This window comes from Acomys minous (assembly GCF_964271855.1).
Source record: "Acomys minous genome assembly, chromosome: 2".
In the NCBI taxonomy this organism is placed as follows: domain Eukaryota; kingdom Metazoa; phylum Chordata; class Mammalia; order Rodentia; family Muridae; genus Acomys; species Acomys minous.
In genome coordinates this window covers 96,014,928-96,042,117 of record NC_140484.1, presented here as the reverse complement: position 1 = coordinate 96,042,117, position 27,190 = coordinate 96,014,928, and the positions used below count along the sequence as shown (strand labels likewise).

Here is a 27,190-nt window from a genome sequence, read left to right as displayed (position 1 = left end):
CAGGCAGTATGCTGCAGTAACAAACATCCCCAAATCCCAGTAGTTTATAATAACAAATTCTTTTCTATTCCTATATAGTTTTTTAATATTTTCTCCATGAGAGCTATGGGATGTTGTGACTGAGGTGCCACATATACTTACCACCTGTTTCCTGGGCCACACCTCATTGTCACCTTTTAGGTCATCAGAGTGAGAATGGTTAATCCTCTTCCAGGAAAGAGCAACAGATATTTTTAAGTGCAATGTAGTTGACTGCATTTCTCAAGTTTGTATTTTCCTCATCAAACTTCTTAACTTTAGAGAAACTATTTCAATGCAAACTGAAATGAACACACAAGAAGTAAAGAACCACTGAAATTGCGTGAGAAGTTCGCCCTCAGGCAGCATGAGATACAGACAGAAGGACAGAACCCAATTCTATAGGGTCATCAGAAACGTGCATAAAGGCAACATTAATCCAGTTTCAGAACTGGATATTCACAAAGACAAAGAGTTTAGAACTAAGAATGTATACTATTTTTCTAATATATATGTCTAGCAAGCACATTCTGTTTCAAAAAAGTGAAACACTATTTTTCAAAAGCCATTTTAGCATTTAACCACATGCCTTATACCTTACTCGGGTGTCAAGTATGAGCAAAGAACAGCACATGCATGAAGAAAAGAGCAATCTCCAAGAACTCCCAACCCATGTCAAGAGGCTCTGACAAAGGCAGCCTGGGCAAATGCAAGCTAGCCTGGGCAACTCTGAAGAACATACTACATTAAACATACACATACATAGGATTTAGTGATTTGGGTTCCCCACACCAATGAAATCAAATAGTCATGAATAAGTAAATTCCTCTGGTGCAGGGGAAGAAAAGCTCACAAGATAAAGAGCCCCATAAAACCAGAAGATGCCAGGACTAAGATCCCTGAATGATAGTAAGTTTAAGAATTATCAGAGACTAGAGCTATTCTTTTAAGTAAAGCCTCCTGCCAGTTCATACACATTGTAAAAGGTGTAAAAGTCCTCATGTAGCTCTGACAGACCATGTCCTGGTATTGGCAAAGTTAAACACCCTAGCAATGCTATATCTATGGGGAAATTCCCAAGGAACCATAGCCAATGGCTAATAGTTTAAAATTGAAAAGTGCTGACACTTTTCAACACAGCACCAGAAACTCCAAGATGACAAGAGAAATGTAGAGTCCGAGTCTGGTGCCTGTGTGCCAATGCAGATATAGGAAGGTCCCCAGTAGATGCTGAGTCAACAGGCAGAGGTGCAGTCCCCACACAGCATCCTGTTCCAAGCCAGGGCTTGCTTGGCAAAAGCACCCAGCAAAGATGCTGATCTCAACCTTTTCTCCCTGGATGCATTGAGAGTTATGCCAAAACCAGGCTCTGGACCTCTAATCCTCCTAAATTTACATCACTCTCTAGGCATCAATATTTTTGAAGATCTCATTAAAAATGTGCACATACACTGCCAAGTTAGCTTTGTAGACTGATAGCTGCCATTCCAGGGTATTCATAAAGTAACACAATGGTATTTCTGTAGCTGATGCAGAGTGGATCTAGACACGTGTGCCTCTTCATTTTCCAGGCAGCTGCTAAAGGAATCTCATCACTACCTTCTCGAAAGAGCACCAGCGGTATTCTTGGGTCCTTTATCATGCATCCTTATTCACTTATAATTTGCCTTTGATTTGGTAATGTAGCCCCCAATCTAAAAGAGTGTACTTTGAGCACAACGTGCATACCTGCAATCCCAGCACTCAGGAGGAGGTTCAAGGCCAACCCAAGCTGCCAGTCACAACTTATAAAAAAAAGGGGGGGGCAGGATAGTGTGATTAATTTTCTTTTTTCATTACTACTCACTTCAATATGTGTTAAAGAAATCTATAAAAGAGAGGAAAGGAAGCACATGAAGTGGAAGAGAGAAAAAAAAAAAAAAGAAAATGGAATTCAAGCTGAAAATACACCTCAAGCAGGCTGAGTGTCCTTTGAGTCTTCCACAGCGAAAGTGTACTTTTGGCTCTTGTAATGCTGCCACAGAGGACAGATGCTCAGGCAGTGCAGCTTCACAGTTTATTTAGATTATTCCAGCTTGTGAGGCTGTCCAGTCTCACAGGCCCTCTGTCTCTTTGTGTATAACATCAGGAAGAGAATACAAGTAGCAATAGAAAAAAATGTGATGAATTACAATTCATTAAAACAAAAAACTACTATGTTGAAAATGATTATAACTGAAGAAGTAAAAAGATAATCCTAAACATAAAAATAAATACTCCTAAGGCATGTATCTGATAAAGAATTTGGGTGGAGAGCATATAAAGAATGCTTGCTCCCCCTCTAAAGTATCCCCAATAAATAACTGAAGAGAGACATGAGGAAAGGTTTAGAACAGGTATTTCTCTAAATAAAATAGACACATGGATACACGCTGTTTGAAAAGATTCTCAGCTGGTTTTGTCACCAGAAAAAATGTAAGTCAAATGCTCAATAAGACACCACATCATTACTACTAGGACAGTGACAATAAAAACAACAGAGACTGGGTATATGTTGTTGATGTCAATGTAAAATGCCTGTATTGCTTTAGAAAATAGGCTGAAAGTTCCTCAGAAGGTAAGAGCATCAGGTGAACTAGTAATTGTACTTTTAAATGCACAAATGCAGTTTTTGAGAGAATAAAAAGGATGTTTATTTTATGTATTATCAAATTAAAATCACAGCATAAGGCATGGGGTACCTCCTTACAGGGTACTGGTCAGGGAGGACTCAGAGGCTTCCAAAACAGCACATTACCCTTAGTTACCCACCATAACTACATGGTAAGACCCATGGATGAGAACACTTAACACTGTGGTTACAGGACACGGAGAAATCAATCTTGATCCCATTGCAAGACATCCTCCATGATGCCTAGTGTTCATAGTATCAGTCTAAAGAAAAATACACTCATGGTCTTAGCCAACACTGGACTCTTCATGTTACAACCTCAATCTGCTAGGGAAGGTCTCTCCACTGGTGTTAGTGCAGCACGATTACTGTTGTGTAAATAACTGCATTCTAACTTTATTATCTTTATACGCATAGACTTGGTCTATTCTCAGCCTTGGTCAGAGAAACTTCTTTTTGCAGTGGGCAGCAGTCAATACAGAGATGCATGATTGGTCAAAGTGTTGAAATAAGAGACTGAGGGTTCAGCCCTAAATGGGACACCTGTATTAATCTCAGGGATCATCAATGAAGAGGTAGGAGGAGAATGTAAGATTTGGAGAGAGAGGAATGCTACGAAATGAGTGTTCTTGACATGACGTGCATTGTTATCATATGAATAAGCTCACAGAAACTGTAGTTCTATAAAAGACCTATACAAGACCATGACAGTTGACATCACAGTATAGATGAGGTGAGTACAGTCCTTACTAAGAAGCCACTGACAAGTGGTAGCACCTAAATAGAACCATTCATTTTTTGAGGATGTGGCCACTGGTAAGTTTTCCATGCTCCAGTGGGTGGCTTCATATATACTGGCAACACTAATTGGACTTAGTGGGTAATAAAAAATAAAAAAGACATTACATTGAGAGAGGGACACATTGGAGGAAGGGATATGGGGTTGATGTTATCATATTTCATTGTATATATATAAGAAATATTCAAATAAGTAAAATTATTTAAAAATAAATAAAATTATTAGATTAGGAAAAATGAATGTAACTGAATAAAGAGAAAAAAATATCCACATAAATCTGGATGTACATAAATGGTCACAATAATAGCATTACAAATAGCTCCCAAATGGAAACAACACAAATGGTTACTAATTGCTGAAAGGATAAGAAATGCCAAGTCCCTTCATACAATAGAAGTATTATTCAGCAATAAAACCAAATCAAGACACTGAATATAGCACATCATGAGCAAACCTAAAAACAACAACAACAACAACAACAAAAACCAACTTAGTCAGAAGCAGCCAGCAAAGGGAAATGGGTTAGTGGAAGTCTGGGTTTAAGGAAGGAAGGGGGGGTGATGACTACTAAAAGTTACATGATTTCTTTCAGGAGCAGTAAAAATTTAAAGTTGATTGTGTTCAAGGTTTCAGAGGCATACAGATTCATATAACATACCACTGAATGGCAGACTATAAATGGGTGAATTGTATAGTACATGAGTATATCAGTACATCAATTGATAAAAAGGATAGAATCTACTACGTGTCTACTACTGGGAATTATATGCCTTAACTGATATCACATAAAAGGTGCATTATATTGTCAATAAGTATATATTTTTCTTCTCCTTACTTTTTCTTCTTTTTTTTAAAATAAGCATTCTCACCATTGAGCATATTTAAACATGTTTGCTAGAGTCTTAAAGGTAACCCCAAATGGTGCAGCTAGAAAAAAATATTTTTATAAGGATGTAAAATAGTGAATTTTTAAAAATTCATGGCTTCTGGAGTGAGACAAACGTCAGGAGACTTACAGGCAAATGATTTCACAGCAGCGCGCTCAGACTCCACCTGTGCTTTGGCACAAGCAGCATGCATGCTCTGAGCATGTTATTTAGGGCCCAGGAATTGGAAGTGGAGTCCAGCCTAGAAACGAAGGTGAAGGGTGTGCAAGGATTCCTACAGAAAGGAAATGGGGAAAGGAGGGAGGGAGGAAGGGCAATTTCTCATTGACTTCAAGATGAGGTTAAATCGTAACGAGAATACAGATGGTAACCCCATCTTTCTGTGTTCTTTCTCTATACCTATAACGTCTTTACTAATAAAGGACTAATGGCAACATTTTGGCAATGTGAATTCAGGAAAAATGAAAGCTTTGGGGTCCACGAATAAACTCTCTGGAGTGCACTAACTAACAGCGGAACATGCAGACTTTAAGGGACGCTCATTTTGCCGTAATTCCTGGTGAAAAAACACGACAGTCTTTCTGAAAACTGATTTTTAATTCCTTTCTAAACTGATCAGTTTTACCATCAGTCAGATATTTCAGTCCTTCTCCATATTTCACAATCTTTTGAAGTGAAATCAGAATACCCTTATCCAATTATACCCCGGGGAAAAAAGAAAGTCAAAATATCACACGGCTAAAGAGGTATATAAAATAATCTGCTCTCTATAGATCTTGCAGAGATCTTAAACTTTCAGGGCAAAGAACACTAAAAGAAATTAGTGGTCAGTTTTAGGTTTGTCAAAAACTGGACATTGGAAATTTTGACAGTTTGTAGGACAGACACTCAGAACCAGTGTGGAGGATGAGGCCTGATCTGGTGAAGTGGAAACCTAGAATTCGCCTCCAATGTAAGCTAGGCACATTTGCTAAGATCTCCTTAATTCAGTATTTCCTTAAACCCAGTTTTTTAACTGCTCTGTGACTCTCATGCCCTGACACATTTCTATAACTCATTCTTGTTACAAGCAAAGATTATGACCTCCTGACTTTGATTCAAAATATTCTTTTCTTCAAAAGCATACTGTGCTGGATGAAGCTTCCTCTAAATGTTCTCAGAAAAACACAGATGCATCTGATCCATATTTTCTGTAATGTGAATGTAAGAAATATTCACCCATTTTTTACTCTCATATTAATCACCCAATTAAAACAAGATATAGACATTGAAATTCTTCTAAAATATAATGAGATGGTATCAAGTCACTGTTTTGATACTATAGACAGATAACTTACAGTACAGTGTGGCATGTGTCTGTGAGGAACAGTTCCCAGGATGCTAAGAAACATGAAAATCCAGGGACTCACCAGTTCCTTTTGTAAAGTGGAGCTGTATTTTTATACAACCTATAACGTACTTCTATATTCTTTATATCATCTCCAATTTGGTTCCAATAGCTAAAACTATGCGAATTGTCTGTCTTATTTTTGAGAAGGGATCTCAATACACAGCCCAGAGTGGCTTTAAACTGGTGATCCTCTTGCCTCTGTTTTTCCAGATGTGGGCATTGTAGCACCTACTGCCATGCACACCCATTTTAAGTGGAAAAAAATTTAATCATCTGATAGGGAAATTATAAAGAAATGAAAATCAGGATAAGGACAAACATTAAATAACAGTGAAGAGTGAAAATGATGTTGTGAACTTAAAGGAGCTAACACAATGAGTACTGTGCCATTCAAAGATGAACAAATAAACCAACGCACAGATCAGAAATCAAAGTAGACCCACACTCACACACAATATCTTGGAAGGGGTATTGCAGCAAAGCATCCTATGATATACTGTGTCTGCGATTTGTTTATAAAAAAAAGACAATCCATACAAAGTCTTCACAGGTGGTCATCAAAGATGCTGACCAAGTAGGCACCAAAAAACACACACAACCTCATTATCAGCCAGACAAATGGAAGTCACAAGAACAACTTACATCCCATAGGTGATGCCTTATGTTATGAGTGTGAGGAAGGGACCTCAGGCTGGCTGGTGTGTGTGTGTGTGTGTGTGTGTGTGTGTGTGTGTGTGTGTGTGTGTGTGCGCGCGCGCGTGCGTGTAGCTTGGTTTGGCCATTTTGGAAAGCAGTTGGGCATTGTCTGCTACGCTTGAGCATTTCCAATTTCAGTCTTTGGCATGTACTTAACATTCATCCGCACATATATTTAGAGATATTCAAGTGGCATGACTCCTGCCTGTCCACAGGGAGCAGAGTTTCTACCGATTGTGATTTATTTACACAGAAGTACAGCAAAGGAGACAAGTGGACTACAGTGTAGAGACGAATCAAGTCTGCGGTCTGAGGCTGAGGAAGAGAACAGCTGCTAAACAGTCAGACTCTATTAACCCCTTAAAACAATGCGCAGAACCAGGTGACAGAGGCTACCGAGTCATAGACAACAGCTGTTTCCCAGGATAAAGGGGAAGGAGTTCAAAGGAGGGGGTGGGGACACTTCTGCATGCAGCGTTATCCAGATTCACACCTGTATTTATAACCTATTTTATCTATGTGTTCAAATAGAAAAGTTACAAGTATTAAAGTTGCAATCATCACGTAATGGAAGTTTCAATATCAGATCTTCACTCATGATTTTGTCTTGCCCACTTTAGTTGGACCTATTTGAATATCTACCAACTAAAGTGACAAGCCACTAAAAGCTCGCCTTCCTCCACACACCTTTTCTTTTCATCCTTCTCCTATCATTGAGAATGAATTCCAGGAACCGTGTGCATCTACCTGAACAACTGCTCTACCGCTGGGCTGCACCTTTTCTACGTTATTGCTTCTTTTTTTTTTTTTTATGAACTGGAACTATTTTGATTTGACATTTAAAAAATCAAATATTCATTAAATATTATTGGTACATCCAAAATATTTCAATAACATTTAAACTTACTATATGTAACGAAAGAGAAAATAGGTAAAATACTGGAAATTATTCCTTTATTGCTACTCCTGCAGGGATCAGTGGTCTTATCTGAGGTCACACAGAAGTTATATTTGCCTTATTAAATATTTTTGTGAGGGAAGTGCTCAGATACACTTGTAAAGTGATAGTGTTTAAAAGGTAAGTTCATGGAAATGAAGTACAACACTGCAATATGTTTAGACAAACATGTTTGTCCAACAAACAAAAATATGTTTAGAAGCCCCAGTACCATTTCAGATCTTGACCAAAATAATTGTAAAACTCTAGACAGGTTTAGTTTGTACTTATTTCCTGGAATTTCATCATAAAAGTTCACAAGTCTTACAGAACTGGACTGATATGTCCTGATAGCATGGTCACGCTTATTTTTTTCAGCATCTGCTGAAGGCATGAGATGCCATGCAGTCTGGAGCCTAGCTGAGGACCAGGTGCAAATGTGACACAATCCACGCCCCTTTCACTTTGTTTCTCACTGTCCTTGTGGGTGTGTGTTTCTCCTTCCCATGACTTTGTGCTTTCTTAGAAAGCACACTAATACAGGTTTTCAGATCTGACTTAAGATTGCTGCTTGTAAATGCTGAGTAATATGTTCATGAGCATGTTCATAAAAGTTAGAATTCAGAATGAGGAAGGAACATGGCTATTAGACCTAGGATTCCTGAGAGATATCAGTCGCTTAACCAAGTGCCTCATGAGAATGCTCCACCTTCTCTCTGCTCACTCCTGGTTGACTTCGCAGGGGGAACTTACAGTTTGGAGTTTGGTTAATTTGTTGGGATCCCAACTACCTGGTTAGGAACAAATACATTTACTCAAGAGACTTTCATAGAACATCTGATGAAATGTGAGATGGACACTAGACAAGATAACAAGAAATAATACCAGATGCGACTTCAAGTTTCCCAAAGAGAAAATAAGAAACTTATTTCCACAATGGCTGAACCAAATAATGGCATGATTTACTGTGTGTTTTGTAAGTGCAGTCAGATGGGCAAAGGGATACTAGCATAAACAGAGGTGTGGGAAATGAGTGTCTGGTTACATTCCTTATCACTGTATTCACACATCCCTATCACAGGTAGGAACACATGCACAGTGAGTGCTGCACGCATCACTGCAGAGATTCAGCGTCATGAGTGAAGTGTTCTCAGCTATAAAATAAACCCATGCAGTGCTGTTCTTTAGAGCATGAATGATACAGGAACTGTATTATATTTTTTGTTTGTGTAGAATTCCTGTACTAGTCCATCATATATACAGAAAAAAATATTAAATAATAGAAAATAGGAAAAAAAAGAAACTGAAGAAGAAGCACAAGGGAGGTGAGCAGAGGTCTTGGCAGGAGGAGCACTCACTGGAGAATGTGAGTGGAGTGCAGTAGTGCAAGAGAGAAGAGAAAAAACACCAAGTGGAGGCTAGAGGGAAAAAATGGAGGTGCAACGAAGAATGAATGGTAGAAGAAACGAAGGGAGAATTAAATGCAGTAACTAAGAAATTGAAGGGCTCGTGAGTCTGGGATTGGGGTTAAGGGAAAAGTTTCAGAGCTGGTCAATGGCTTAAGGAGTGTGGCTAACACAGCAGTTGAGAAGAGGAGGGCTCCGTGGGGCATTTGGCTCATTTGTTGCTTATCTTAGATGACGTCTACATATTAAGTTAAAATGTTCCAGGGTCCTGGGTTAGGATGTGGGGTCTCCAAATCCAGTATCCGTTTTTTGTTTTGTTTTGTTTTTTGGTTTTTTGAGACAGGGTTTCTCTGTGTAACAGCCTTGGCTGCCTTGAACTCGCTTTGTAGACCAGGCTGGCCTCGAACCCACAGCAATCCGCCTGCCTCTGCCTCTGCCTCTGCCTCCCAGAGTGCTGGAATTAAAGGCATGAGCCACCACACTTGCCTTCCAGTGTCAGTTCTTAAAAGCTGCACAGTAGCCCAGCTCATCTCGAACACAGGGCCCTTGGTACAATACTGCAAAAAGGGTTTGATCCAGGTGCCAAGCAATGTTCCAGTAAATATTAGTTCTCTCAACTCCACTCTCCTTACAGCTATTTTGAAAAAAATGAATTACATATTTTTGTAAGAACTCACATAACATAAAAGAAAACTGGAAAACGACCACGTAGAGTTTAGAAAGACTAGCAATGAAAAAGTGCCAGTGATACATTACGGCTGGGATACACGAAGAGCCTTGAGCATCAGGGTAGCTGGGCTTCAACTTGGGACTTTCTGTAGATCTGTTGGTCTACTTTGCAGGGCTAGGGATTAACCGTGGGGCTCGTGAACATACTTGGTGCCACACTACCAATCAACATCACCGGCTTTCAATTTCCTTATACTTTAACATAGGCTAATACATTGCAAAAGTATGGGCTCCTGGGGACATTAGTGACATAAAACTGACACGAAAATGTTCCTATGGTGGGGAGTTAGCACTGTGCAGCTTGGCTTCTTTTTCTAAACAAATGAAGACACCATTCAGAACACTGGGAACATGCTAGGAGCTGACGTCATGTTGGCTCTAATGAACCCAGTTGTCTCTCCCCCCCCATAACTCTAGAGCAATTCTAGAGCATGGCTACCTCATTACAGGGGCCCCAATCCTCAATTTCCACTCAAGAACGTATTTGGTGCTTTTACATGAATATTTTGTGTCACATCGTATTTCAGTCCTTGAGTATTGAATGTCTCTTCTGGGCAAAGATATTTATTTAATTATCTCTTGTGCAGAAATGATTAATTTTTAATAATTACTTGCCAAGCAGTTATATTTTCTCAGTTTAACAGCTATGCATGACTCAAGCTACTTTCTCAAGGGTATAGGGATTTTCACTCTTTCCTAATCCTTGTTAGACAGTTTGTTCTTAGGTGATAAAGCCTTTCGATCCAGATTACTGATCAGAATCACATTCATTCACAACAGCAGGGGATAGAGAAAAATCGGGATTGCATTTAGCTTTAAAATATCTTTAAGATTATAAGGGTTGTGTATTTCTTCGTGCCTTGGGTCAGTCAGTGTAAATTGGAAGTATGCCTGATATCAAGCCCCATGCAGTACGCCATGAAAACAGAATTCAAATCAGGCCAGAGGGAAGGCAGTGCAGCATTTCGTGGCCTCACGGGCCAATGCATAGACTTCCCTCTGTTCCTGCAACATGCATACTTAGGTTGTGTACCCGGACTTCCATTTCTCAACAAATCAAAATGCAGGTGCTTAAAAGAACAGTGCCAGTCCAGAGAGACAGGCTAAGAGCTGCCTACTCCGTACTATGCTGGGTTTCTGAGAGTATTGAAAGGGATTCTTCCATAAGTAGGGTTTGGTCACAAAGGCAACTTTGTAGACAAACCCCAGGCATGGGCAGGATCTCTCTGCTGTGGAAATACTCCCAGCATACTCTGAGAATACCTTTTGCACATAAGGCTTGGGGCACTGGATGCTGAAGTCTCAACATTATACATAATAAATGAGCCAGTTTCTTCAATGCATTACAGCAGTTTTCTCAATTGTGCACACAATTCCTTGATGCTTAAGCCTAAGGTACTGATTTTTCTTCACCCCCTGCCAAGCGTGAGAACTTCACTGTGTCTCCACAAATCAGAAGACTATGGGTAAGTAGCACTGCATGAAGACAGGCCCTACGTAAGAATTCAAGCTTCTGTCTCTACTAACACACTGGCTGGGAGAAGCTAGGCAGGAGATGGGAGATACAGGGGAAAACCTTGAGCCATTGTGCAGGTACTGAATGACTAACGCTCCAGTCTCAGGCGGGAAGTAAGCTGGAGGCAGGGTTGGGTATGCTGTGAATAGAACCAGTCCCTCCCGGGGACATGCATTCTTACTGCCAAGGGAATGGTAGAGATGAAACAGAATTGTGAGGGTGTACAGCAACAAGCTAACCTAGTTAGGATAGTTGTGGCAGTAAGAACAGGCCAGAGGGCCTCCTAGGGAAAAAAAAACAGCATGAGGGTGTGATGAGCCAGTTAGGAGAAGAGACAGTAGGCACCTACAGGCACAAGGCAGAGAGCAAAGAACCTTCTTCCGCAAGTCTATCAAAGCCTGTGACTGATGCATAGCTGTTGGCTTTTGTTCAAATATATGGACAGTTCTGCTTTCCCTTAGCAATCGCAACACTGTTTGTGCACATGGCCGTTCTTTATAGCTGCAAAATACTTCTATGTATCACCTCAATTATCATGCAGAGCATGCACTGAGAATGAAAAGAACAGAGATATCACCATAGCCATAAAATACATGTGACAGAAAGATTCAAATCTCAGCAAGCACAGACAGAAGAGCAGGAGCTATCTTCTCTGGCTATGGAGAGTTGGAGAAAAATGGCAGTAGAGCTCAGGCCATGGCATCATTAAGGAGACAGCATTCAGGGAAGACCTAGTACAAAGGGTGGAGACAGCAGCATGAACCTTTGATGTCCTGGGTCAACCAAGCTAAATTGAGGCCACAAAGGCAGAAGGAGGTCAGCTCCTGGGAGAATATCTCCTACCACACCTGTTCTTTTATTTATTTATCTATCTCCAAGGCCATCCAGCCTCTTCTCTAACCAAAGATGGAATATTACTTATGATTTCAAACAGGGACCAGTTACTTTGTCATCCACTGTCCTGTCTTCCACAGCATACCTTGGGGGAGTGTCTCATTCTCAGCTGATCCTTTCTCCTTGTCACAGGAGCCAACGCTTTTTACACACGCACTAGAACAGTTCCCATGGTGGACAATTCCTGACAATACAGGTAAGCCAGCCAACACACATCTCACTGAGAGACCACACTGTCGGTGCAGCCAGCATCCTAAAAGGACTGAGAGTGGACATAGGAGTCACCTGTGGCGAAGACAACATTCCTGGAGACCAGACGGTGTTCCACAATGGAGAACTGTGGGAGCTCAATCCTTTCCACACCCGTGACAGCCTTGTCCCCGCCTCGCCAGTAAAATTCGATGTCATCCGTGGTGTAGCCATCTACCAAGAGAAAGAAGGAGGAACATGGTGGATAGGAGACACTGTCATTTTAGAACAATGCATAGCCCAAGAAATACTTTTTGTTAAAAGGTAGTAATGGCTCTATTAGATTGAAAGGGTTATTTAATGTGCACATCTGTGAGAAATGTGAATAAGTTAGCTTTCATGTATCCCTGTGCTACCTCGGCAGTCTGATTTGTACCAAGAGGGTCCTGAAAGGCAGGGTTGTGGGAGATGAGTGCTTGGCCTAGAGTTCTGAGTAAAAAAAAATGACATTACAAACACCAGTTGGGGAATAAGATGGTATGGGAAAACAGGTATAGAGATTCAGGAATGGCTACAGGTACTAAGGGCCAACTTTCCCCAATCAGAGTCTAGTTAGTGACCTATACCATCTGCTAAATGCTGGGATTATGAGCCATCACGTCTAATTTAATTTTTCAACTAGGTCAATAAAACACAAATCTAATTAAAAAGGCATCATTGCAAGGTAACAGAATTTCAGATCTGAACATATATATAAAACGAATGTATCCAAAGCTTTCATAGCCCAGTACCTCAGCATTGGCTGTCCCTGCAGTAGTCACCATGTTCTCAGAGCACTCTACCGTTCCTCTTTTGTAGACCACAGTGTGGCACCTACTATTTGCCACCTTCCTTCTATCTTCCTGACCTGAAAAATGCCTCTTCTAATAAAATACTCACCTGATTATACCACTCTTCTCTGTAAAGCACCCAGCTGCTTTCGATGCAATAGGCAAAACAAGCCCAAACTTCTCACAAAGACCTCAGGAACTTACAAGGTACCAACCCCAGTGTGATGGCCCTCCCCCTCCCATTACCGGTCCAGGTATACAGGCCTCTTACTGCTAAGAGTAGCTCCTGTGCCCAGGAGCCTTTCTTCAGCAGTTCAAATAGACCACATTGTGATTTACTGAAAGCTCCCTGCAGAAGTCTTCCATGAGATCCCACCTCCCAAGCAATCCCACAATCACCCACAATACTTTATTTTTCAAAACACTTATCGCTGTTTTTGTCTTTTGTCTTTTGTCTACATCATATACTCCAGAGAGGAAAGCATTGTGTCTCTGTGTTCTATATGTCCCTGTACTTACAACAGTTCCTGGTCAGGGTCAGAGTGCAGCTCTATGGCAGAGTGCTTGATTCACACCTGAGAGGCCCTGGGTTTAATCCCAGAACCAGAAAACAAAACCAAAGCTAAATATCAGTGCTGGCATAGGAGTTGAAGGCTGCTAAGTATATGAGGAATAAATTCATGGCTCAGTGAATTCGTACTCAGCGGGAAAACAAAGCTACCATTTCCCACTCCACTCCCAGTGCAGAGAAGCCAGCAGAAAGGGATCCTGTGCTTGCCCTGGGATGCTTTCCATCTCTAACTCTGTAGGACAAGCTCTCTCGTACCCAGGGACTGACTCTCCTTTGCCCACTACCCACTGAAGTCAGGACACAGAGTAACAACAGCCACACTCAGACTTCAATTCTGTGACCAGGCAGTTGGAGCTGAAGCTGCTTCCTAAATAAAAGTTCACATTCACTTCTTAAAACTTCCATCGTCTCTGCAGAGCCGTGGCCTCCGACTGCACAGAAGCTAGCTGACTTCTTAGGATAATCTTAGGAGCTGTAGGGGTCACCATTTTCCCTCTGAGCCTTTGAAGCTCCATGGCCAATGTCCCCAGATGCTTCGATTTCTCATTGTTGGATGTGATTCTACATTGCTAATCTCTGAAATCACAGCTGTCAGGAAGCACGGACACTGATGCATAGAGCAGTGAAGGGTACATCCTGACCAGCCTCACCGTGCACTCCTTCAGTGTGCTTAAGTAACATACAGCCTCCTCAACCACAAAGGCTTCCAGTGACACCACAAAGTCAGCTTCCCTCAGTAGACCACTGGTTGAAACTAATAATAAACCAGGCTGTGACAGACCCAGTACAAACACTTGTTGATGCTAGTAATAAACCAGTGTGTGACAGGTCAGGATCAATAGGCGGCACAGTTCAGGTGGCAAGAGGCACATCTTCTTGTTTGATGGGAAGCAACACAGCTTCACCTCTCCCACAGAGGTACACAGTACTGAATTATCAATAAGGCATCTGAACACTCCTCAAATTGAAGAAAATTGCCAAGATGCAGAAATGGCCAGCTTGGAAGGCTGTGATTCTGATGGGAAATGAGTTTTGCTCCGACTGCCCAGGGTCCCAGCAGTCCAACCACTCAAGCATGATGGAGCAGATTGTAGGAAAAATCAGTGTTTGCTCTCTTCTTGCTTAATGGATTGAGATGGGGGAACATTTGTTTTCTCTTATTTCAGCATAGCAAACAGACTCTCTAATCAGATTTAAACGAAGCACTCTTTTATCCTGAGTTACACCAAACACACACACACACACACACACACACACACACACCTATCTTTCAATCTTTCTGCTTCTCTCTTGGCTTTTTCTTTCTCTGTATGTATCTCTGTCTTCCTCTGCTCACAGTGAAATTGATGAGTTAACCCTCTAATACTTTGTTTTGTTTTGTGGGTTGGGAATGACATGCAGGGCCTTGTGTGTAGGAGGCGAGCATTCTGCCACGGAGGCAACTCCCCAGCCTAATTTTATGGTAGTTAAAAGTATGATAAGAGCATTACGGGTTCTTTGGTATACATGCTACCTTAAAACAACAGGAGCAACAGCAAAAGACTTAAAATACAAAGGACAAGGAAAAGGAAGGCAGATTCAAATACACACAGCTTTCGATTTCCAGGGTGCAGTTTTGCTCGTCCAGTGGGTATCTTCTGAGGTCCATCATGCATGCCGCTGTGGTCGTGATCCTGAAACACATAGCAATGGTAGCATTAAAGACATGCTAAAAAAAAAAAAACAGGTGAAGGGAACTGCTTCTAGACAGATACAACTCATGTTCATGTAAGCCCCTCCTCCTGAAGTCCACCTGACCACAGCCTCCCTCACAGTACACTGAGACGTTTGAATGAGTAAGGAATTCATTGGATGCACTATTTGAATATACCACAGATGAGCTTTATCAAGAAGACAATGCCATGCTTAATTTCACTTCCTTTAACTGTTTTGCATGGACTATTTTAAAATAACAATTTTAAAGTAAAACCTGTGCATATTAATGGTGTGTGGAGTAATATTTAGAGGTATGCATGCATTACAGAATGAAAGTGGAAGTGCACTCCATCTATAATCCAGAAGGAAATACATTTTTTCTAAATCAAGTAATTAATTAGTCCAAAGTTCTAGCCTCTTCATTAGAGCAGAGTCTATAACTGGGATTATTACTTTTGACAACTTATTTTCTTATTCATCTCCTCTAAGCAACCTGAAGTCACATACACATGTGTGCATATGCACACTAGTAAGGGCACTGTGCTTAGCAGCCTCCCACCCACTGTGACACTACATAGAGGCTGAATAACAATTGTGAAAGCTGTATGGGGAAGCCTGAATAGGTAGGGAAGTAGGTCCTTCTCGCCAACAACTGTTTCTGACATGCAGGATTACCCAGATCTTCCCGTTTTGGTATACTAATGAGCATTTTATCAATAACATAAAATGTGTGTTTACTATTTTTCTTTCTTTGGAGAAATACATAGAAAACCTCATGAACGTAGAGAAAGCCTGCATGCTGTAGCAGGAAATCATACCAGTGGGGGAGGGGGGTCAAAGAAAGACCAGGCTTTTTTGGGCTGCTGGAGAAAGAGCGGTGAGAGCAAGGGAAGGTGTGGGAGCAAGAAGAGAGAACATAAGGGTGTGCAACATGACAGAGCCTCTCACGCAACTCTCAGGCTAAGCACAACCAGAGAGGCTGATTGAAGCTTGCACCAGTGAGCACTAGCAGAAATGAGAAGGGCAGGGAGTTTCTGGCTCCAGAGTTGAGAGCTCAAACCTGTTCCCAATCTTCCCACCCCCTTTCTCTCTCCTCTCTCCCTCCCTTCCTCCCCCACCTCTTCCTTCTCCTCTCTCTCTCTCTCTCTCTCTCTCTCTCTCTCTCTCTCTCTCTCTCTCTCTCTCTCTCTCCAGAGTAAAATGATCACAGTTAAATTCCACTTCCACAGGCTGCTGTAGCCAGAGAATAACACTCCTATTTCTACGGAATAATGGCACCGACCAATTGAAATAGAGGGGTGACTGATGGATAGTGTTAGCTGCCCAAGTTTACAAAACTAATTTCACAAAACTATTTTGTGTGTGATCCCTGGGCTGAATGAAAGGGGAGGAGGGGGGGGGGGAGGGAAGGAAGAGGTGGGGGAGGGAAGGAGGGACGGATAGGGAGAGGTGGAGGTGGGGAGCCAAGCATCAGCATGCACATTTTTTTTCAGACTGTAGATGTAATGTGAATCTAGATGCTGTGACATCCCTTCCTGATGGGCTAGTCCTGGAACTGTGATCTAAGAGAAACTCCTTTCTCCCTTAAGTTGCTTTTGTTTCTGTTATTTTATCACAGCTACAAGAAAAGACATCAGGACAGTGATGTTCTCTGCAGTATTAATCTTCAGCAGATCTTTTAAAAATAGTTTTCATTTTAGTTTTTGGCTGAAACACAGAATTGGCTGGCATCTTCCTGCTTCAGGACAGGCTTCTGATAGAAAAGCAAAGAAATATGGAGAAGTGGCGAGAAAGGTGATGGCTGATGTCTTGGCCAGTGAAATAGCAAATCCACTACCATCCACAAGGCTGACAGTCTGCTACTTCAATCTTCTGTCTCTGTCTCTGTCTCTGTCTCTGTCTCTGTCTCTGTCTCTGTCTCTGTCTCTGTCTCTGTCTCTGTCTCTGTCTCCGGCTCCCTCTCCCTCTCTCTCTTTCTGTGTATAAATAATGATATACATATATAATGATATTAAAGATTGAAGTAATGTATATTTATAATCCATTCCTTTTTGTCCTCCCTTCCTTTGTTTTTCTCTTTCCTTCCTTCACGTTCTTTTCCTTTCTCTTCCTTATTAACTTTCTTTGGATTGTTTTTATACTAGGATATCAGCCAGTCATAGCTGTGTTTAGGTCTGTGCCATACATTTTAACAGGCATATTTACCATTTAGCCAATTGCTTAGTAAAATACATTATTGTTGTTGTTGTTATTATTATTATTATTGTTGTTGTTGTTGTTGTTATATTAACCCCATTTGCAGATGAGCAAACAAGGGCAACTGGCTCAGCACATCCCCATGATCCTACAAAGCAGATATATCTCAGATCCACACAGCTTGTATTGTGCACTCTAGTGAGACTTTGATGTCTCTTTACCTTTGTATTAATTTCCCTAAAAATATGGAAGAAAACATGTGAGTATCAATTGTGATGTTCCTAGTTGACTAGTTGCTGCCAAGATCCTTGCCAGCTTTTTCAAATACAGCAATAGTTAATAAACTCTGGTCCTGTTGTCTCCTCATGCTGCCCCATGTTAGTGCATTCATTGCATGAAGCACCATTTTCAAAAGGGTACATCTATTTGACTACTGACTAGATGGCTCTTTGTCTACTTTGGGTTAGAGTCTAGAAGGCAAAGCTTAACCTTTTTCTGCCCACAGTCATCTTTTGGTGCCAGAACAGCACCTCCCATAGCAAGTGATCCACAAAAACTCATAGAATAAATGACTTTGGAGATTAAGGAATGAAACTAGGTTGGAACTGTTGGCAGATAAAGATATCCTGGCCCTTCTCCTCTTCAACGTGGTGGACAAGAGTCAGTCAGCAAGAGATACCAGCCCACAGTCAAGCACTTTTACGAAGAGCCCTGGACCCTTTTAGTTACTATAGTCTCATTGTTCAATAGTCTCAGATGAGCCCCTGCTTCCAATATCAAGTGACTACTGTGAATCTTTGTGCTGCAGAATGGAGCTCTACAGAATCAAGTCCACTGTCCACCATGAGCTTGAAAGCTTTACCTCCATGAGTGCTACAGTGAAACATACCTTTTGTTTTGATTCCAACCTCGACATACCTCAAGACCAGGGATGGATCAGCACAAGGGTTCCAGAACTGAAAATCATCTGTAGCTGTAGCTGAGGCAGCACCACATGCTAGTTGTTTGTTTGTATGTAATTGCTACTCCCAAACGTTTTTGGCTGCCTAGAGCATCTCTCATGATCTGCATTCCAGACTGTCTGGAAGCCAGGTGCTTTTAGTAACAAAGGCAACTGTCATTTTTCAAGGTCTTGGAACTCGGTTGTTTAGACTGAGCTCTTAAGCCAAGCACTACAGCGAACATTCTTCTTCGCAAATACAGAGAAATATAGCAGTCACGGGGCATGGAACAGTGATACAGTTATTCAGCTTTTTGTTGTATTTGATAGTGTATATAGTAAAGCACATTTACAGCAATGTTCAAAGCCTTTTGCTATGGAGACTCCTTGAGGATGATACTGGGAAAGTCATCAGGGCGAGCTGAGTCGGCCTCTCTCCACATCTTTCCTAGGTGAGCCTCACTACAGAGGCATCCTTTGTCTAGCTCTTAACTATGGAGCAACCCTGTGACTTGCTTTGTCTAAAACATAGTAGATGGGACAGCTCAGGAATAACAAGAGAAACTAGTCTCTTTGCCTCTTCCTCTGCCATGAGAAAGCTATGCCAGGTGAGTCTGGTGGTCCAGGAGACTGGATACAGGGATAGGACTGAGGTGCCACTATCACTTTTGAGAGATCACCTAAGTGTGCTAGCTGATGACCACTCATACCCAGCCAGTGGGTGAGCTAGCCAAAGCCATCTGACATACTTGTTAATTCCCAAGACAAATGAGCAATGCACACTTACTATGTGCACTAAGGTTTTCCCATTTGCTTGTTATAGTGCAGTGACAGAGCAACTGGTAACTCCTCTTTAGCGGAGCAATTTCCTAAAACAGAAGTGTCTGGCTTTACACCAAAGCATCAGGGAGAGTGCCTTTATGCACCAGGTCATTTCTGGCAGGTGATATGTGCCAACTTCTCCCCTATCCATTTGTAAATGATCTGATGGCAGAGCTACATAAAAGACCCAAGCTCACATATTGGCTCACAACTGTCTGTAACTCTAATTCCAGGGGATATAGCTTCCTCCATAGACACTGTACATAAGTGTTGCATAGATAAATGTGCATAAAAATGTTCCCACACACAGTATAAGAAAAAGTGAATTTAAAATAATTTAACATATGGCAAGATTTATTTCTCTGTTATCCATTTTCTTTCACTGGACAGTGTGTCTGCCCTTATGACAAGTGGTTTGTTTTGACTAACGTAGTTTTGTAGCAAATTTTAAAGCCACAAACTGTGTGGCCTCCATTTTTCTTCTTTTTAAAGGTTATTTCAGACATTTGGAATCATTTTGAGATTCTACAGGAAATTATGATAGAGTTTCCACTCCTACAAATAGTATTGAATTCTGATAGGGCTTAAGCTGAATGTGGTGCTGGCTGTGGCAGTACTGTTCTCTTAAAACTATTTCTATCCAAGACAAAAGATGCCGTTTTTAGTTATATCTTCTTCAAATTCTTTTAATAACATTTTATAGATTTTAGTGCCCCAAATATTCTCTGATTCTATGACTAAAATGATCCCCATACCTGTATACTGACAGCATGGCTATAACCCCACCGATCAAGAAGTGAAAGCGAAAGATTGAAAGATTGAGGTCCGTGTGGGCCATCAAGAGAGAACATGTTGTTAAAAAGCAAACATGAAGGTTGTGGTGGATCACACCAGCAGGATATGAAGAAGAAGCAGAGGTAGAAGATACACAAGAGTTCAGAGCAGCCTGATATATACCTTTGGGGCTGGAGAGATGGTACTACAGTTAAGAGTGCATATTGCTCTTACAGAGAAAAGGAAATCAGTTCCCAGCACCCATATCTGGATAGCCTAAAACCATTCTCCAGGAAATCCAACACCTCTGTCCTTTGCAGGTACCAGAATTTATCTGTGAGTACTGCCTTCCCATATGTTTATACTTAATTAAATGTAAAATTTGAACATCATTTTTAAAAACTAATTTTTTATCTTGCTAGATGATGATCTAGATGGATCTGCTTTCTTACTTGCCTTTTAAGACTATACAGAAGTACAAATTTTACCTATTCATTTTGTCCTCCACAGTTTTGTTGACTGGGATGTTTATACAATCCTTTGGCTTTTACACAGGATCATGCTGTCTTTGAACAAGCGAGTTTATGCTTTTGTTTTCTACTTCAATAGAAGTGACAATTGGGTATCTTATTCTTGATTTTAGGAAGGAATTTTCAGTCTTTCATCATTTTCATACATAATCAAAATCATATGATAGTTTACTCTTTGTGCACTGCAAGTCTTTATCATGAAAATGGTCATGTTTGGTCTGCTTGATGGAATCAACTGTGTGTTGTTGTTTTCCTTCATTTTCATTAGTGTGGCGTGTTACACAGATTTTTATGTAAAATTATTTTGTAATGCTTTGCCACTTGACTAAGGCTTATATTGCTGGATTTGTTAATACTTTGTTGGGTTTTGCATAAGTATTCATAGGAGATGCTCTCTGCTGACTCCTCTTCCTGCAGTCCTTTGCTGTGCCTTTGATACAGCTATAGTTCTGGCCGCACAGAACAAGAGAGAAGTAAGGAAGTACTGGTTCCCCTTGGTATTTTGGGGGGGGGGGGGTAAAGTTAACTAGTATTAATTTTATTTCTAAGTGTTTGGTAGAATGGCCCAGGAAAGCCACCCAATGTGCAGCTTTCACTTTGAAAAGTTCGTATTCTCTATTTTCCGTATGACTTCATTTTGGTATGTTTTATGTTTCTAAAAAAATTGTTCATTTCATCCAATTTTTATAATTTTACAGCATGTAAACTTGTGTTCCTCATGTTTGTATATAATTGTCAGGGAAGTACAATGTTTTTAAAAATATTATTTTAGTTGCTTGAGCCTTTTGTCTTTTTCTTTTTCAATCCAGATAAAAATTTGTGAATATGTTGGTCTTTACAAAACAGTCAGTTTTGGTTTCATTCCATGACTAAAGAGGGGCAGTGATAGTTTTATTTATCTTATAAAACACTGAAAAATACACATTCATCATTAATGGAAACATGTGCTTTTATCCAGCAACAGTCTTCCCCCATGACTGTGTAAGCTTACACTTGATTTCTTGTCTGACATGTTGTATGTGTGCCATCATGTACCAACGGAGATGCCCACAATGATCGCACAGAAACTTTCACATCCATATCTTCTACCCTAACACATAAATCCTGCACTAAGAAATCTCAAATCTCTAGTATCACAGGAAAAAAGAAAGAAAGATAGAAAGAAAGAAAGAAAGAGAGAGAGAGAGAGAGAGAGAGAGAGAGAGAGAGAGAGAGAGAGAGAGAGAGCCTCCAGCAGGCTAGTGCATGCCAAAGAAAGCAGAACAAAATTTTTGATGTGATTCTGGAGCCATGAAGAGTGCACCCTGTGGAAAGGCACCAGCCATTTCTTTGTACATCACTGCACTGCTGCTCTGTGTACATTACTCTACAGTCATGCATTTCTAGCTATAGATTTTGGCTGTCATCTCCCTATTTCAGTTCTTTAAAGACACTGAATAATTGGGCACTAGCCCAAAGGGCATGTCCCATGAAAGTCTTCACTTACCAGGAGATTAGGATAGATGTGAGGACATCCTACTGAGACTGTGGGTAAGAGAAATATAGGAGATGGGCAAATGGAATGACCCAGAGGGTCCTAGAAACCTACAAGAAGAACATCGTGATGGGTGGATCGGGGCCCAGGGGGTTCTGCTCAAACTATTGCACTAACCAAGAACAATACAATAGTAAACATCGAACCCCTACTCTGACCTACCCAATGAACAGGACATTCTCCACAGTTATGTGGAGAGTGGGGACTGACTTTGAAATGAAATCTTGCGCACCATATTTGTCCACCTCCCCTTGGTGGGGAGGCCTGGTGACACTCAAAGAAAGAATAAGCAGGCGACAAGATGAGACTTGATAGCCTATGACCATATAGTGGGGGAGGAGGTCCCCCTTGGTCATAGACCTAGGGGAGGGGAATTGGGTGAAAGTGGGAGGGAGAGAGCAATGGGAGGATACAAGTGACGGGATACCAATTGAGTTGTTATCTAAATAAATAAAATTAAATTTTAAAAAATTAAATTTTTTTTTAATTTTTAAAAAAGGACACTGATGTGAGAAACTTCACTGGTGCATGGTCTAAATTATGCTCAGACCTTGGCACAGATACTTGGTATGGTTGCTATCTCTCCTGTTCCCTTTGTGGCACTTTGCTTCCTGTATTTTGGCTCTCTAATGTTTAATATGCCCATGGCTGTTATATCTTCTTGGTGCCTCTTCAAATCAATGCCTAGTATTTTGACTTCTGCTACAGTTCTTGACTTAGAGCTGGCTTTCTCTAAGATCTGTGCCATTTACCTCACATCTTCTTTGGCTACCATTCATATTTAATACACGTTTTCACCCTTTCCCTTTCAACTCACTTAGATCTTGACTCAGATCCATATTTAGATGTTTGTTTAGGTCTGTGCCTCTGGAATACATCTTGTAGACAGTATATAATTAGATCCTGATTTATTTCGGGACACTCTGCTCTGTCAGTCTCTAGCCTTTGATTGGTTCAATTTATTTACATTTTAAAGTCATTACTATCAAGGAGGAGGAACTGCTGCAGCAGTGCCAATTGTTTTCTTTGTGTTTGAGAGCTTTTTCTTCCCTCACTTCTTTATCTGCTTTATTCGTTGCTTATTGGATTTGTTAGCACAGTTTGATTACATGCTCAATTCATTATTACAGCTATTTCACAGATAAAATCTTTTTGGTTACCATGCATATAAAATTTAACACCCCAAATTTATAACAATATACTTTGTCTTAATATATAATCTTCAATGAGCTCTGTAGCCCTTAAACTACCAACATTACAAACTGTGTCTATGAATACTGTTGGCCAATAACATCAATTTATAATTACTTGTGAGTGTATTTCTTTTGGAGAAGGAACAAGGAAGCAAGGCTTTGCTATGTAGCCAAAGCTAGCCTAGACTTTGCTACAATATAGTCCAGGCTTGTGATTCTCCTACTTCAGCCTGAAAAGTGCCAGTGAACTTGTCATTAAAGTAATGTAGAGAATAAAAACTTAAAGGGGAAATTAAAAATAGTTTAGAAATGTTGGTTTCCATTCACCAACACTGGACATCATTACAGCTTCATATGTTTTTGTATCAATGTCCAGCAACTTTTCCTTTAAACTTGAACACTGTCTTTAAAGGAAGTATTTTAAACAGGAACAAATTGCTCAGAATTTGCTTACCTTAGAGGGTGTGTTTGTTTATTTGGGATTGTGTGTGTGTGTGTGTGTGTGTGTGTGTGTGTGTGTGTGTGTGTGTTTATATATATAGCTTTTTTGAGACAGGGTTTCTCTGTATAAACTTGGCTGTCCTGAAATTCACTGTGTGCATCAGGCTGGCCTTGAACTCACAGAGATCTGCCTGCCTCTGCCTCCTGAGTGCTGGGGTTAGGCTTGCACCACTATTTCTCAGCTATCTTAATTCCTTCTAATTTTAAAGAGCTGTTGTACACAAAGCATTGTATGTTAGCGTTTCTTTCCTAGCATATGTAATGTGTTAGCCAACTGGTTTTGGTATTCATTGTTTCTGTAGACAAATAGGTATGTGATCTTTAAAAAAAAATCCTATATGTAGGACATGTCCTTTTCTCTTGATACTGTCAAGATTGCCTATGTATTTAGTGTCTGGAATTTTTATTATGATATATGTCAATATGCATCTCTCAGGTTTTATCCTCACTGGAGTTCACTGGGAATCTTGGATTTGTACATTCATATCATCCATCAAATTGGTGATGCTGTCAGCCATTATTTCTTTAGTCTCTCTCTTTTCTCTCATTCTCTCCTCAATCCTCCCTCCCCTACAACCCTTCTCTTATCTTCTGAGATTCCTATAAATTTTGTTTTACTATGACTTCCTCACAAGTCTCTTGAGCTCTGCTAACTTTTCTTCTTATTTCTGGTGCCTTAGATTCTACAACTTTAGTTGTCAGATTTTCAAATTTACGGGCTCTTTCTTCTGTGTGTTCAAATCTATAGTTCAACCCTGTTGGTGAGTTAGATTAATTATTACATTGATGTAGTTTGGCATTTCTGTTGTATCTCTTTATGTGATTTCTATTTCTTGCTGGATTTTTTTGTGATTTCACCCATACATAGTCATCTCTTTCCTTAGTTTTTTGTTCATCTTTCCTCTTACTTTTTACATGGGACAGTAAGATTTAAAGGTTTAAAGTTTTGTCTAGCAGATTAAGGTCTAGCTTTCATCTAGTAGCTGCCAATTCTTTTTCTTCCTTTGAGGTAAACATATATTTCTCCTTCTTTGGAAGCTTCATGTTGGAAGTTAGGAATTTGATTATAGTAATATGATGAATGAAAATAGATCATCTCTTGTTTCAACTTCTTTCAGTGTTTGCAGACTGGCTGTGCACTGGAGCACTCTGCGGCCATACAGACACGTTTGCTTTGTGCCAAGACATTAGTCCTAAACAAAAAAAAAATTAATAGGACAGATCACTCATTTTGTCAGTCCTGTAAGCATTCTTCATACAGTTTAGAATACAGCTTGATAATTTAAAACAAAGGTCTTATCTCTGCCCTTTGATGTTAAGGAAGAACTAGAAAGGGGGATGTGATGGTTGAAAGTCCTGCTAAAGGGTTGTTTCAGTTGTGCTACAAGTTGTACAGAGAGTTGGTGGGGCGGGTGTGATGGGGGAGATGGAAGGATGGGGAGGAGGTTGTCAGGAGCTCCACAAGGAGACTGTCAAGACTGTCAGATGTGGACCCAGGGGGCCCTGCACAAACTGATGCACCAACCAAGAACATCGCAAGCAGAGAACCTAGACCCCTTGTTTAGATGTAGCTGATGGACAGCTAATTCTCCACATGGTGAAGGAGGGTAGAGCAGGAAACTGCCTCTGTCAAGAACTCTGGTACCCAGGATTTGATCACTGCCCCTTGGCAGAGGGGCCCTGTGGGAATAAAGAGGAAGGGGAAGCAGGCTATCCAGATGAGACCTGATAGGCTGTGGTCAGAAGATGGGAGAGGAGGGCTAGGGGAGGGGAATAGGGCAGAAGAGGGAGGGAAGGTGTGAATAGGAACCAGGAAGCAAGCACTGTCCAAATCTCCCTGCTGAATGTAGTTTTTCTTGATTGCGTATTTGGACCTTTGTCTGGGCTGCATTTCCAGTGATTGTACAAAATTGTCTAAGAGAGCTTTTTATCAGTTTCCATGTCTCTATAGGGAACAGGATCTTGGTGGCCTTTTTCTTTTTCCCTCAATTCCCTCAGTGCTATTCCCTAACAGAATAATCTGTACAAAGAGAAGAAAGTATTCATGAAAACAGAGAAGAGATTATCAAAACTCAGACTGTAAAAGTAAAAATAAAGCAGACTATTACTCTGTAGACCATGATGGTCTATATGTGGCAACAACACCACTGCTTCTGCCTTCTGAGCCCTGGAACTATAGTTGGGCAGTTATAGCTTCTGAGCCTGGCTTGAAATAAGTTTTGACCCCCACAAAACAAAATAACAAAGAGCATAATAAAGCAATATGGTTGTAATAGGTAATAATTAATTATAAAATGCAAACTGAAGTGTTTTTCTGAAAAACATACATTTTCAAGAAAGACAAGAAAACTGGAAGAGACCATAAACATGGTCAGAAATTCAAGCTAGTATGCATTTTTAAAAAATTGGCTGTACATCATTCAAGTAAATTAGCAGCTTACAGAATGGAAACCAAGCTTTACCAGCTATACATCCCATGGAGAGTCTAATCTACATGATACAAAGAATTAAAAAATCCAAGCATCAAGAAAGCAAACAGCCCAACTAATACGGGGCATGGAACTAACCACAAAGTTCTCAAAAACACTTAAAATATAAGTAGCTAGCCAGGTATGGTGGTGCACACCACTAATCCCAGCCTTCGGGGAGGCATAGGCAAACAGATCACTGAGTTCAAAGACAGCCCTACTCTACAACCCAAGGCCATGACAGCCAAGGCTACACAGAAAAACAGTCTCAAGAACAAAGAAAATAAAATATATAAGTAGCTGAGAATTATTTTGAAAAAAATATTCAATATCTTTATTCACGAGGGACATCCAAATAAAAACTGTCATGTGGGGAAATGGGGATGCTTGCTCACTGATGTTGGGAGTGGAATTTGATGAAGCCACAACAGAAACACAAGACTCCTCAAAAAGATACAAAGATCTACCATATGACCCAGCTATACTGCTCTTCAGCATATACCAAAAGACTTCTCTATCCTATTACAGAGATGATTGCTCATCCTCGTTCATTGCTACACTCACTATAGCCAAGAATGGAAAACAGCCTTGAAGTCCATCAGCAGATGAATAGATATCTGGTTCTTAAGAGAAACGAACTTATGAAATTCTCTGGTAAATGGATAGAACTAGAAATAATCAGTCTGCGTGAAGTAAATTAGAGCCAGATAGACTAACATCTTATGTTTTCTCTTATCTGTGGATATAAGCTTTGAATAGTCAGATATGCTTATTCCATTTGGAATACCCATAAATGCATAGAAATTGGTAAGGAGTCATGGGGAGAGCTTTCAAAGGAGGCAGAACACAGTGATACAAAGGAGTAAAGGGATTGATGGAACAGGAGGGCTTAAATTGGGGTTATGGTGGAAGTCAGGGCAAAGGAGAAAAAATATGGAGAGGGATAAATAATGCTAAAGCACCTTTGAAAACATATAGAAACTTTCAATTGTAGGATCATGGGAATGAACACACACACACACACA

The 27,190-nt window shown here is 40.5% G+C and overlaps 1 protein-coding gene across 3 annotated transcripts in view; it reads right to left on the bottom strand.

Annotated features, from left to right (window-relative positions):
* The window catches only part of GABRB3 (gamma-aminobutyric acid type A receptor subunit beta3), a 253,662-nt gene that overhangs the window by 20,727 nt on the left and 205,745 nt on the right, over positions 1-27,190 (bottom strand). For all 3 annotated transcript variants that reach the window (XM_084759634.1, XM_084759633.1, XM_084759632.1), the window contains exons 5-6: positions 15,103-15,185; positions 12,208-12,345 (exon numbers count right to left, since the gene is read on the bottom strand). In XM_084759634.1, the coding sequence (XP_084615760.1) occupies positions 12,208-12,345; positions 15,103-15,185 (221 nt within the window). The remainder of the gene's footprint in view (positions 1-12,207; positions 12,346-15,102; positions 15,186-27,190) is intronic.